At 49.0% G+C, this 12,403-nt stretch overlaps 1 protein-coding gene across 1 annotated transcript in view; it reads right to left on the reverse strand.

Moving 5' to 3' along the window:
- Window positions 1-12,403, reverse strand: part of TBX4 (T-box 4) — a 39,181-nt gene that overhangs the window by 4,259 nt on the left and 22,519 nt on the right. The window contains exon 5 of the mRNA XM_009891177.1: window positions 3,080-3,232. Coding sequence (XP_009889479.1) covers window positions 3,080-3,232 — 153 coding nt within the window. The remainder of the gene's footprint in view (window positions 1-3,079; window positions 3,233-12,403) is intronic.

The raw sequence follows: 12,403 nt of genomic DNA on the forward strand, positions 1-12,403 counted from the left end.
ACCACCTCTTTAACAAAGGATCTTGTAAATACAAACAGGTAGTGAACAAGGTCATCTGAGAGGGTTTCAGGAGCAGGAAAATGCCAGAAAAGCCCCAGAACGTTTGTAGGGACACAGGAGCTCCAAAAATATCCGTCTCCCAAAGAGACGTAGGTGTGTCTGGGCACAGACGCACACCCAACGCTCTTTGACAGTAAGGTTATAGACAGATGTAACCCACGTGGACAGAATGGTCAGGTGATGTCTTATTGACAATCAGATGGTCTTATTAATGTCCTGCTAAGGGACACCAGTGGGTAGGATCATCTCCTTGGGCATCCCATTGTCACTTAAAAGACCTCTTCCAGGAGGAGGAGAGGTGACAGCGTGGCAGGACACTGGTGGGGAGGTGAGGACACGTATGTCCCTGCAGACTGTGCCGCTGCCCCCGGGTGTCCCCTCTGCCCAAGGCCGTGCAGCCCTGCTCCCCCCTGCCAGCCCGACGCAGGTTTGCACCAGCCTGCATCCCATTTCAGCGGCGAGGATAACAAGAAAGTTCTGTTTTCGGCTGATTTGCAAGAGTGTTGCTATAACTGACGACTACGCTGCTAGCAATGCTGAAAAACAGCCTTTACCAAAAAACTCCTGAGAAAACAGCTGGCCGGTATCTGGAACGGAGAAGGAAGGTGGTGACGGGAATTTAACCAGCCTCGAGGCCTTCAGCTTTTCCCTGCTGCTCCGACAGCGGCTCCAGGGGACCTCCCAGTCAGCTGATGAACCACGAGAAGCGTAGGGCCCTCCTAACTCACAGCCCACCGTCAGGTTTGTCAATTTAATTTTGTTATTTAGTGACTATGGTTTTCCTCTGCCATGAGCAGAATCAGGGCTTTGGTCACCCCTTGTCACCTTCCCCTGGCTTCATCCAGCCCAGGAGCGAGTTTTGGGTAAATACCTACACGTTCCTCGCCGAGCTATACTTAGGGGTAGCCGCTATCATCAGCTTTCCATCTCTGGGAGCCCCACGGTCAGCTCGGTAACCACAACTCTCATTTTTTTGTTTAGTTGGGTAAATCCCTACGCGTCCCTCGCCGAGCTATACTTAGGGGTAGCCGCTATCATCAGCTTTCCATCTCTGGGAGCCCCACGGTCAGCTCGGTAACCACAACTCTCATTTTTTTGTTTAGAAAGATGATAATTCACAAGGACAGTTCTTGCTAGCAGGATATTTCTGAGCTAAAAATAATTCAGTGGTTTGTTTATTCTAAAAGATGCCCGGACCGGGATTTTAATTGTTAATGCCTAAGAGAGTAAGTAAAATCATTTGGCTATTTCTCCGAGGTTGCGAGTTGCTCGAGACCACAGTGAGGTTGTGGCGAGACCTTCTGCCTCCCGCTCCTCAGCTGCAGACCCCCAGCCCTCCCCGCCGGGCAGCATCCACCCCCCAGCCTGCAAACCGCAGAGCGAGAGCCGGGCAGCACCGCCGCAGCTCCTCGCAGCAGCTTCCCAGAAGAATTAGGGCTCGTCTGGGGCATTTTCCCTAAACCTGTCAGGTCCACTCTGTGCTGCTGCTGTCAGCTACTGACCCCCCCCACCCAGTGGTTGTATGGCAATGACAGTGGAAGTATTAAGTTTATAAAGCACTTTGGGAACCTTAGGGATGAAAGGCGCTATTGACACGCAAAACATTTTAAGTAGGTATTAAATAAGCTCTTTCGAGCCTTTTTGGTTAACCATGTTTGGGCAACTGGTCATTTTACATCAACACCTACAACTTTTCAAAAAGGATTCACTTCAGTGTCCAAATAGGGACTCCGTTTGTTTTTTTTCTCCCTGTCTTGCACACACACAGCCATGTTTCTGCTTTTAACTGGCTCACTAATTGCAAAATCTCGCAAGGACTCTATGCTGCAAGCATCAAAGGGCATACAGGCATCCTGCTTGGGAGGAAAAGGTCTGGTCGGATAATTGGGGAGGAAGAATTTCACGTATGTTCCTGTTCCTGTAGTAGTTTCCTATGAGCGTGTAGAAAAGGAGCTGACACAGTAACGCATGGCAGATGTCACATACGGGGTGACAGGAGGGTTCCGGCAGTGCTATTTCACTCTGCACCTTTATTTATGAATCCCCACGTACTGTAAAAACTCCAATTAACCCTCGTACAACGCTGCAGTTGGACTTTACCATTAGGAAAACCGCAGGGGGGCAGGAGCTTGTGCAAAGGCAGGTAAAATCGGTAGCAGGATAGAAAACGGAGCCTTGCCACCCCCTGCCTGGCATCCTCTCCTCTCCCTGCCGCCGTGACCGTGCACCCGCTGTCCCAGGGAGGTGACAATTCGCTGTCACATTGCTGTCCATCCTGCTAGTAACCTGGGTTGGTAAAATCTGACGACGACAGAAGACTACCCACTGCCGCCACTACAACCACGCTCAAAAAAGCAGCAGAGCAGCCGAACCCTGCAATATGGGGGTGTCTGTGACGCGCGCCCAAAGTGCAGACCCCCAGCCCGGTACTTCATATTCCCCCCAAAACAAACCCAAACTCCCAGAGCCCCTCCTGCCTTCATGTGCTAACCGCAGAGCCGGCTCTTTGCTGCTTTTTTACGGTTACATTCCTCGTATGTCTCACTAAATACACATACTATAATTACTTTTCGCTGTAGATTTATGAGCAAGCTTTACTAGTCATTATTAGATTTGCTCGCTGTTTTGAATGACATCTCAAGCCTTTATGAGCACGCCGGTTCGTTAGCGTCTGGCCTCGCGGGCTTTGCCAAGACAGCCTTGCCCAACGATGTTCACGCTGCTCTTTAGCTGCATCCGCCGCCTCATCGCTCTTGCTCAACGCTTGCAGGGCTGGGGTGGAAACTTGTCTTTTCAAGTGGGCATTTGCTGCTGCACAATAGCAGCAGAACAGGCTCTGCCCCTCCCTCCGAGCAAACAGAACCCCTCCCGGCAAAGCGCAGCACCGCAGCCACATCCCCCCTCCCCACAGCTGCAATTTTTCGGAAGCTTATTTCGCAGCCCTGGGCAGCAGAGGGGCCGGGAGATGCAAAAGCCCACAAAGGGGAATTAAGCACCTTTGGGCAGAAAAGCACCCTACCTTGTGATTCTGGTAGGAGGTCACCGATATAAAGGACGTCTCCGGAAAAACGTGGGTGCAGAAGGCTGTGTTCTTCGACCCGAAAGCGTTGTTCTCATCCGCCTTCACAATATGCAGCCGCGGTTGGTATTTATGCATTGAATTAAGAATGATCTGAAAAACAATTGATGCTAAAGTGAAAAAAACAACTTAAAAAAAAAAAAAAAAGACAAGCCATAGCTATTCGGCAGACTTTACTAGCAGGACGCGGAAGCCCACTAGTGCTCAGCTTTAGCTTTGCTTTCAAATTAGAGGGGAAAATTACATTATATAAGTGCACATGAACCAAGACAGAAAAGGTATCTGCTGCTCTGGCAAGCAGAACTGAACTTAAAGCTTTCCTGGTAAACCCACATTTTCTTATTGCTATTGGATAGAGTCAGTCCGGGTGGAAAAAAAAAAGTCATAAATTTTTTTCCCAGCTCATGCTGAAGCTGTACAATATATATAATTCACCAGCAGACTGGTCCATAAAGATTCCTAATAAATACTTTACTGAGCTGAAAAATACACAGTTTAGCAGAGGCAAAAAAAAAAATCACACAAACCACACGGGGCGGGGGGGAAAGAAAAAAGCAAGCAAGCTATTTTTCTTTTATCTACTGGTAAAAGAAAACTATAAAAGAGGCGATTTATTTTTTCCCCTCCTATTTGTGGAGCGGCTCCGTGCGGGTGGCTGTGTCCAGGCACCTCTGGCGGTCACTCGCCAGGTTCTGCCCTCTCCTCGGTCCCTGCGAGCGAGAGGAGCCGTCCCAGCGCTGTTTTACGGCGGGGGCCGGGGGAGGCGAGGAAGGGCTGTGGTCCGGCGGGGATGGCGCAGCCCGGGCTCAGGCCAGCGCAGGGCTCCTCCGATGGAGCATTAGGGGCCAAGCGGGGCTACCCAAGCCGGGGGCGGCTGGCCCAAGCCCCGGCTGTACCGCCTGGCCCTGCAGCATTGTTCTTCCACAAAGAAGGGATGTGCCCAGATGCTACAGAAGAAAATGGTTTTAAGAAATCGAATTTCTTTTAAGCAATTGAATGGGTTTAAGAAAATCCTTTATCCCTTTTACTGGGCAAAGAAGAAATACTGCTTTCTTCTTGTTTTCTTGGCATAACCCCTTTCAGTCTCTTATTCCCTCTCCCAAATTGGCTGATTGAGTCTGCCCTTCCCAAGCTCGGCTGGTCCTAGAGGTGAGGGCATCTCCAGCCAGGCTGACACCCTTCTGCTTACTGGGGTGCCCAAAGCCGCCTGCGAGGACACATCCAGCCCCGAGGGAGGCACAGGCAAAGGGCCAAGTAGGGAAGACCGCAATGGTTGCTGTCTTCAGTTGGTGGTAGTTAAATGGGTGGGTAGATGGATGGATGGATGGATAGGTAGATGGATGGATGGATGGATGGATGGGTGGGTGGGTGGATGGGTGGATGAATGGGCAGATGGACATATGCAATGCAGCAGAGGAGCATCAGTTTACACTAATTGTGGATTTAGCCAATTTTAAATGAGAATTATCAAGAAACAGAAGACATTTGCTCCGTGTTTGGCGTTTGTGCTCAGGAGCCCTTTCTATTTCGTGCCCGTCCATGCTGAGGAGCGCTCGCGGCGGCAGCAGCGCTGCTCTGTGCGCTCCAGCTGGGGCGGGAGGCAGTGTCGGGAGCTCGTGCTCTTTAAACCCCTTCGTCTGGCCGCACGTAACTCTGCCCACAGTAGCTGGCTGCATTATATACCACTTAAATGCAATTTTTATTGTTGACATTTTCCAGACAACCCTCCCTGCTCCCCAAGAGAGAGAATGAGGAATTTTTGGCATTTTATCAGCTTTGCATCAAGTCTCTTAACCACTTTGCGGCTGTTGATGTGCAGGGTGTAGATCTGAGAGGGTCGGCTCAGGTTTGGGTTTGGAGCCTTTTCTCTGCTTTCATGTATCAGCCACTCGTAAAACAAAGCCAAGATGAATAGCGCCAGAAGGCCAAGACTTTCATAAGAAGGGACATTTTAATTTTCAATAATTAAGAGTTGAGCCAAGCTGATAAAGAATGACTGTCTGGAGCAGAAGCTGGGGTGTGCTAAGGTCTCCTCACCGCCTCTCCCTGCCTGCCCAGGTCTACCAAGGACAGGAGACTCATCCCCAGAGCCAGAGCAAGTCAACAACAAGCCGAAGAAAACAATCTTATACTGAAATTTCCAAAGGGAAGATTAGGAGCCCAAGTTTCAGTACGCTCTGGATGGATAGTCTGTATTGCAGTACCCTCTGGGCTACAATGACCCCCTTAAAAAACGTTATCCTTTTTTTTTTTTTAATAACCTCTTTATACCCAAAGTGTCCAAACAATTTTCAAAATGAACAAGACATTACTTTTTGGAGCCTGATAGAAGCATGCAGGAAAGGATTTTTGACAGATGCTCGAGGTTACAGTTGTGGCTGCAAACCTGCTTGATATCTGTGAGATGTTTGGGGGGATCCCCTGCATCTACAAGGTTGGGCATTTCTGTCCCTTGCGCTGAAGCAACTGTTTGCCCACATGTCCCAGCGTAAGTACCCATCGGAAAGTGCCAAATTTCTTCGAGTGCGGTGACCATGAAAGGAAACCCCCTTGAGATGTGCCAGATCAAAGCCGAACAGCCATCACTGAGTGCGTAACGTGATTAATAGATGTGAGAGCCACAGAGCACTGAGGTTAACTTCATCGAGTCAGTGTCCACGGACACGGATGGGGAACAGCTTCCAGCAAAAGCAAAGCCCCATAAAAATACGCCATTCTCATATGACAAAGAAAAATCCCTTCGGCTATTTGGCAGAGCGGTCAGCACATCAGATTGCGGATGAAAACGGGACGTCTTGGTGTTCTTTCAGATTTCGGATGCCTCCCTGTGCCTGCTGCGGTGATTTCTCACATCTTTTTCGGGAGGCAGCAACCACCATCCACATACGCACAACCGATGTTTCACAGGCTTGAAAACAAGAACTCATGTACAGAGGCTGTGTCTGCTCACCCATCCTCCTCACTTGTGCTTGGTGTGAGCCTTCTGCACTCAAAAACTCTACAAATCATTCAAAAAAAAAAAAAAAGCCTCCCGACCCTTCGCTGCAAAACACTGTGCCTGTGCAAAGTGAAATGCCAACAATTCAGGCTAAATAGTTTTCAAGGCTGCTGTGGAAAACTGGTCGCTGGCTAAAAATACACAAAACAAATGTAAATTCCACTCCGATGACGAACATCAGTGGAAAGATTAACTTAAAGAATTGTGTCAAAAATGAGAAGTATTTTAATTGAGGGGACAGAGCACGGCTGCTGCTGGTCGGCACTGGGCAGGCAGGGCTTCAGCAGCAGCTCTGGGCAGGACAGAAGGTGATGTAGGAGCTCTCAGCCTCAAAGATGATGCTAAAACAATAACTTTATATTTTCCTGCACTTATCTTTTTCATCGTGAGGGCACGGGGAGGTTAAGTCGGTGTCAGACTCTGTCACACGCATTTTTAAATTGTTTCTGGTACAAAGCGTAGGTAGTTTGAAATAGGTTAGCTGCTAAAAAAGAAATTATGTTTCCCTTGTCTTGCCACTGAAAAACACGGCTGGTTTGTTGGTTAGAGGGGAATTTTAACATGATAAAGGACAAGGATAAAAAAATAGCATGGGAAACTGGAAAACAGTGTTTCTTGAGCAGCACTGAGGCACAGTGGCTTAGTAACTGAAAGCCTCTCTGCAACTTGGTGATCTTGTCTGTTTGCCTACGAAAGAAACAGCTCAGTTTACATGAAACAGCGGCGTTTAGCAATCTAATAAATACAATTCTTTTTTCTGTATTAAAGAAGAAAAAAAAAAAGAAAAAAACAACAGGTAAATCAAACAGACATTCCAACCACACTCCTCAAATTAGATAGACAGCCCCAAATTTAGGAAGTGGATCTTGGCTCGACATCCCGACACAGGCCTCCGTGGGGATGCCACCTCCCGCCACCGCCCCCCAAGCACTCTCTCTGCCTGGAAAACACGCGGCTGCTAAAATATACCCATGTGGGTGATGACAACCTTCCTTAAGAGCAGCCGCGGGGATGGCACCAAAAGGCTGCAATGAAGCACCTGCACTGCTGCGGGGACCCAACCGCGGGGACCCTCCTCAGGCTGCGCCGGGCGAGACCCCAACGGCTCCGCTTGTATTTCAGAACCATTTCACGCCTCTCGCCCCCCAAGGCGGTCACCGTGCTGCACAGGCTGACGCATGCCTGGGTGCCCCCCCCCAAACCCGCACACCCCCCGGCGCCGCCGTAACTCCGTTAGTGCTGGCCAGAGAGGAGCCAAAGCGGATCTCGAGGGTGATGTCACTTCTACCCCCTCAACGTCGCACGTGCGGACCAGATTGCGAGAGAGAGACGAACTCCAAAGTCAAATGTGAGCTTACACAAACATCTTTTTTTTTTTTTTTTTTTTTTTTTTTCCCCGTCTCCCTCCCCGTCTCCCTCCTTTGTGCTGATCACACAGTTGGCAGCTGGAACTTAAGCTGTAATATAGCTCCACCACTTTATTTTTTTGGCATTCCCCAGTCAGCAACAAATGTCAAAAAAAAAATGGTGTCATTTGCTCCTTCCATTTAATTTTACTTAGGAAAACATACTCCTTTAGCATCTAATCTCGCACACTGCTGAGTAATGTCGGCTTCAGGGCTTGAAGACATTTGCCAGCTTGCAGGATCGGGCCCAGAGGCCGGAGGCTTAGCGGGGGAACGGTGCCGCATTGCTTGTCGCAATGCAAACTTGCCTTGAAATCACCAGTAAAATGTATTTACTTTCATATGAAATTTGGGGAGTTGATTTAAGAGCGCTCCCTGTTTCGCCAAGGTATCAAATGTCATACGATGCAGTGGTTGTTATGGCAACTACCCTTTTTATATTGAATAGTAAATGGCTACGAAAAAGCCACATAATTTTATGGTTGCTCCCGGGGGATCACATAACTAATATAAAATCTCTCATTTTAATATATTTTCTGCTTCTTTCTTCCTTCCTTCTATTCTTTCAAAGTGAAAAAGCCTTTGAGCGGAGGCTGGCCCTCGTCCCACACCAGGACACTGAGCGGGGGCGCAAAGGGACCAGAACAAAAACCTGACAATTCACTCTCCGGCCTGGAAAAAAGAGCACGTTAATCAACGAGGCTCTTCCAGAATCGCAACCACTGCTGCAGTTGATCTCCACTAGAGCATTTGATGGTATAAGCCATTCCAAACCTAACTTTTGTTTAGGAGTAAATGGTTCAGAGGTGCCACGCGGCATCAGTACAGGAGTTGCCCCAACTGGGCTGCCCAGGCTGGATGGGACATCTCCAGGGGACAGACGATGGGAGCACAGTGCCACCACCCTCACTGCGTCCACCTCGGGAGCCTGCAGAGACGCATCACCCCAAAGCCAGCAGTTAAAATCGTAGACATAGGTTGGAAAAGACCCTTAAGATCATCAAGTTCAACCAAACAAAACACTACATTCAGACAACCCCTACAGCAGCTACAACATCAGCTCCGAAACGACCTAAACCTCATCCTATCGATTTTCAGTCATCTCCAGGGAACTCTTCACCCCGCTGTGCCCAAACCAGGCTGCCTCGCAGCGGGGCTGGCCGGCGGCACCCCACCAGCAGCGGGAAGGGGCTTTTTCCAGCCGACCGGGCTGCTCGCTGCCGGAGGAGGAGCCTCCCAAACCCACACGTTTGTCCTGGCAATCCGCACAATGGGGGGAAAAAAGAAAGGCTGGAAAATCCTGGGAAAAGATTCAACATGAGCTCAGACAAATTGTTCCTTATGAGAGGGCCAAAGCTGCGATTTTATTTTATTTTTTTTTTCTCAGTCCTTTTTCATCTAATGTCAGCTGAAATTCGTCGTAGTGTTTCCTGGCCTTGTGATGCAGCTTTGGGGTAGAGAAGTCCACCTCCACACCAGCTCGTGAGCGTTTGTTTTGGAAGGGACAGGAGAGGGTGGACGCCGGGGCTGTGATCCCGGGACATCCCCTGCGCCGCCCCACGCTGCTGCGTGGCCTCCTGTCACCCGTGGACACAAAAGGACGTGGGCAAGCCCTGACATCTTCACTTGCCCTTCTCCAGGCCAGCTCCCCACCCAAGGCTGGAAGAGGATTTCAGGATCTGAGTCAAGTTAAACTTTACTAAAATCCACTGCGTTTGACTCATATGAAGCAGTAATGTAACAACAAAAAGATTTAACACAAGAGACGTAAATCTACTTTGCAACCAAGAGCGCCACTGGCCGTTTCTTACCCAGCTATTTAAATTGCACATGCAGATCTATTCATCCCTGCGGAACACATGCCATCCCCAGCGGCACACGGCTCCGCTACATTATTATTTTTTTTTTTCAGAAACAAAGCAGACAAAGTAAAACTTCACGTCGGGCTCTATAATTTATTTGGGCACCACTATTCCCCAGATCAGCTGTAAGACATTTCCTAAAATGGATGGGTAAAAAAAAAAAAAAAAAGAAAATAGCCTTTTCATGGGTATTTTTTCAGCAGACTTAGTGAGGCTCCAAAAAAAATTTACTTCAAATTTAGGGCTGGACAAAAGACTTCTTTCCAGTTTTAACTGGACTGAGAAAGAAGCTCGTTTAGTAGCAGGAGAGGCATCTACATATGAAATTCTTATATATTTCTTATTTTTAAATATAAGAAAAATCTATATGATGTATAGTCCTTATATACGTATAAGAAATCATATATATAAGAAACCATCTATATAAAGGTAAGAAATCTTTAGCTGAGAATAAGGATGTGAAACTGCTCTCTTGCTAGAGAGGTCCTACAACATTGCTGGGAGTGGGGACCAGCTGGGTGCAGCCGGCGAGCCTGCGTCCCGTCCCACCAGGCAGGACTTTGCCTGGGAGCTGCCGCGGCCCCATCCCATCCCTTCGGCCGGAGGCGATCCCCAGAGCCGCAGCGGAGCTGTGGGGAGGCAGCCGCCGAGGCGGCATGTAAACCTCATGCCAGCAGCCGGCAAGGAAACCGCTTGGCTGCAAGTCATAAAGCAAACAAATAATAAAAAAAAAAATCTAAATAAAATGTAAGGTTTCATAAGATTACTAGGACATTAGCCTAATTAAAGTGCCTGAGTGTGCCTGACGAGCAAAGACAGGAAAATGCTAAAATGGAATTAATAGAAAAATGAAAGGGAAACCCCAAGATGAGGGGAAAAATTAAGTCTTTCAGCGATAATCAAATAAAACCAAGTGTGCAAATAATAAATCTGGAGAGAAATAACAAACTCATCGGCATTAAAGAGTCAAGCCATCAGCATTAAAGAGTAAAGCCAGTAAATAGCACATTTGGGTCACGAAAATCAGGAATATCACTTAAAATGTCATCACAAGTGACAGACCATCTATAATATCCTGTAGCTTTAAACCTCAGAAGGTTACATCTCAGAAACTAAAATAACCCCACACTTTAAAAGCAGATAAAGTCCATTATGGCAATTAAAAGGCACTGTCAGCAGCCAAGGAGCGAGGTAGGTACAGGGTATATAACATAACCAAGCTCAGCAACGCTGTGTTGGAGGGGATTAAATTAAATATGTACTTCTGTTTGTCACAATCTCCACTTCTAATCTTCATTTATTACTTGTATTCCACTCCCCCCTGCCCCGGAATATCTTTATATTCTGTAAAGATACATTACATTACATATTCTTTTTAAAAAAAAAAAAAAAAAAATTCCAATTGCTGTGGTCCCAGCCGAAGGCTGCCAGGAGTACTGATGTGATGCTATCACCCTTTCCAAGCTGGCCCGGCTGCAGAAGCCCATGCAAAAGTCTTCTTCCTCTGGCAGAGGTTTAACTTCAGTGGAGTCATTAACAACAACAACAACAAAAGCAGAACCCTCCATGTGATGTGCTTTCTCCTCCGCCCTTTTCCAACATCGCCCAGCACCTACGAGCACCGGCCTTACGTGGCTCTGCGCGTTCACAGCCCACCTGAAACCGGGGGAAGAGGGGGCCTGAGAGGGAGATAGGGTTTCCTTCCAGATATGTCGAGTCTGGTGAGACGGGCTTCCCTGGGAGCTGCCATCCAGCTCATCGGTAACTCCTCTGGATACTGAAAACCCCATCCAAAAGGTCCTCGGGAGGAAGATCCAAGCAGAGCTGGGCTCCTGCGCTGCCAGCGCGTCTCTGGAGCCAACTCAGGGGCCACCGACCCACCGCCCTCCCCGACGCCGTACCGAAAACTGGTGCTTTTCATGGCCAGTCCTCTCCCCGATGCCTGAAAGGCGTCCTCACGTCCTCCCTATCTGTCATGTACAGAGTGTGTAAACCAAACTGAAGTCTGCCCTAATTAGCAGCTTTGCAGCGGCCCTGGTCTTTAAGGACACTGCTTAACCCTCGCTGGGCGGTTTCTGACCCTTCCTGCTCATCCTCACCACCCCTCAAGGTACGTTAAGTACCTTTATGTACACTATTATGTACCTTTATGTACATTATTGCGTACATCAGCAGGAGGGCTGGCTGTGCGGGGAGGCTGTTCACAGCCGGGCATGGCAGACAGCCCCCGTGCCCCCGCAGCGCTGTGGGAGCGGGGACCCTTCCTGGCTCCTTCGCCGGCTCTGCCCACCGCTGGAGCCCAGGGCAGCGCCCGGGGGGTCTCTGGGAGCCAGGGCTGCGTGTGCTGGGGGGGTATGACGGCGATCTCTGCCGTCGCCGCGCCCCAGGCACGCACGCCGCACTGCTCAGCACTGCAAGTAGGAAAGAAAAGATGATTTTTTTTGCTTCAAAGAGCTGCCAGTCGCAGCAGCTTAAACAATATCTTGAGTCAGGAGGTGAAGAGAAGCCCAAACAGCAAAACGACAAGAAAACCTGATTAACTGAAATGAGTTGCACAGGGGAATAACCTCACCATGGGTCTCAGCCCAAGCCCCTCAGCAAACCCCCCCGTGCCCCTTCAGCGGCTTCGCACCCGCCCTGAGCATCCTTCACCTGCTGGGACCGGGAGCGAGACCTGCCCGCAGCTCGCCGGCCATAAGGACCGTCTCACGGGCGCCCTCCGCCCCACTGTTTACATACTTTAAACCTCTGAAGAAAGTGGAATTCCATTCATGAGCATTTATCACTACAGAGATACTCGTCAGGACTCGCTCAATATTTCCCCATGTGCCCTGAACTAACCTTCCGAAAGAAATACAAGTATTATGTTACCCTTTCCGACGGAGAGGTTATTTTTGTGCATCATCGCCGGCTGCTATCAGCCAACCGCTCTGTTAGCACTTGCAACGCTATAACCTGGTTCAAGAGGAAGGAGTCATTCCCAGTTTTCTCCTAGAAA

This window comes from Charadrius vociferus, unplaced genomic scaffold (genome assembly GCF_000708025.1).
Source record: "Charadrius vociferus isolate BGI_N301 unplaced genomic scaffold, ASM70802v2 scaffold239, whole genome shotgun sequence".
Taxonomy (NCBI): Eukaryota; Metazoa; Chordata; class Aves; order Charadriiformes; family Charadriidae; genus Charadrius; species Charadrius vociferus.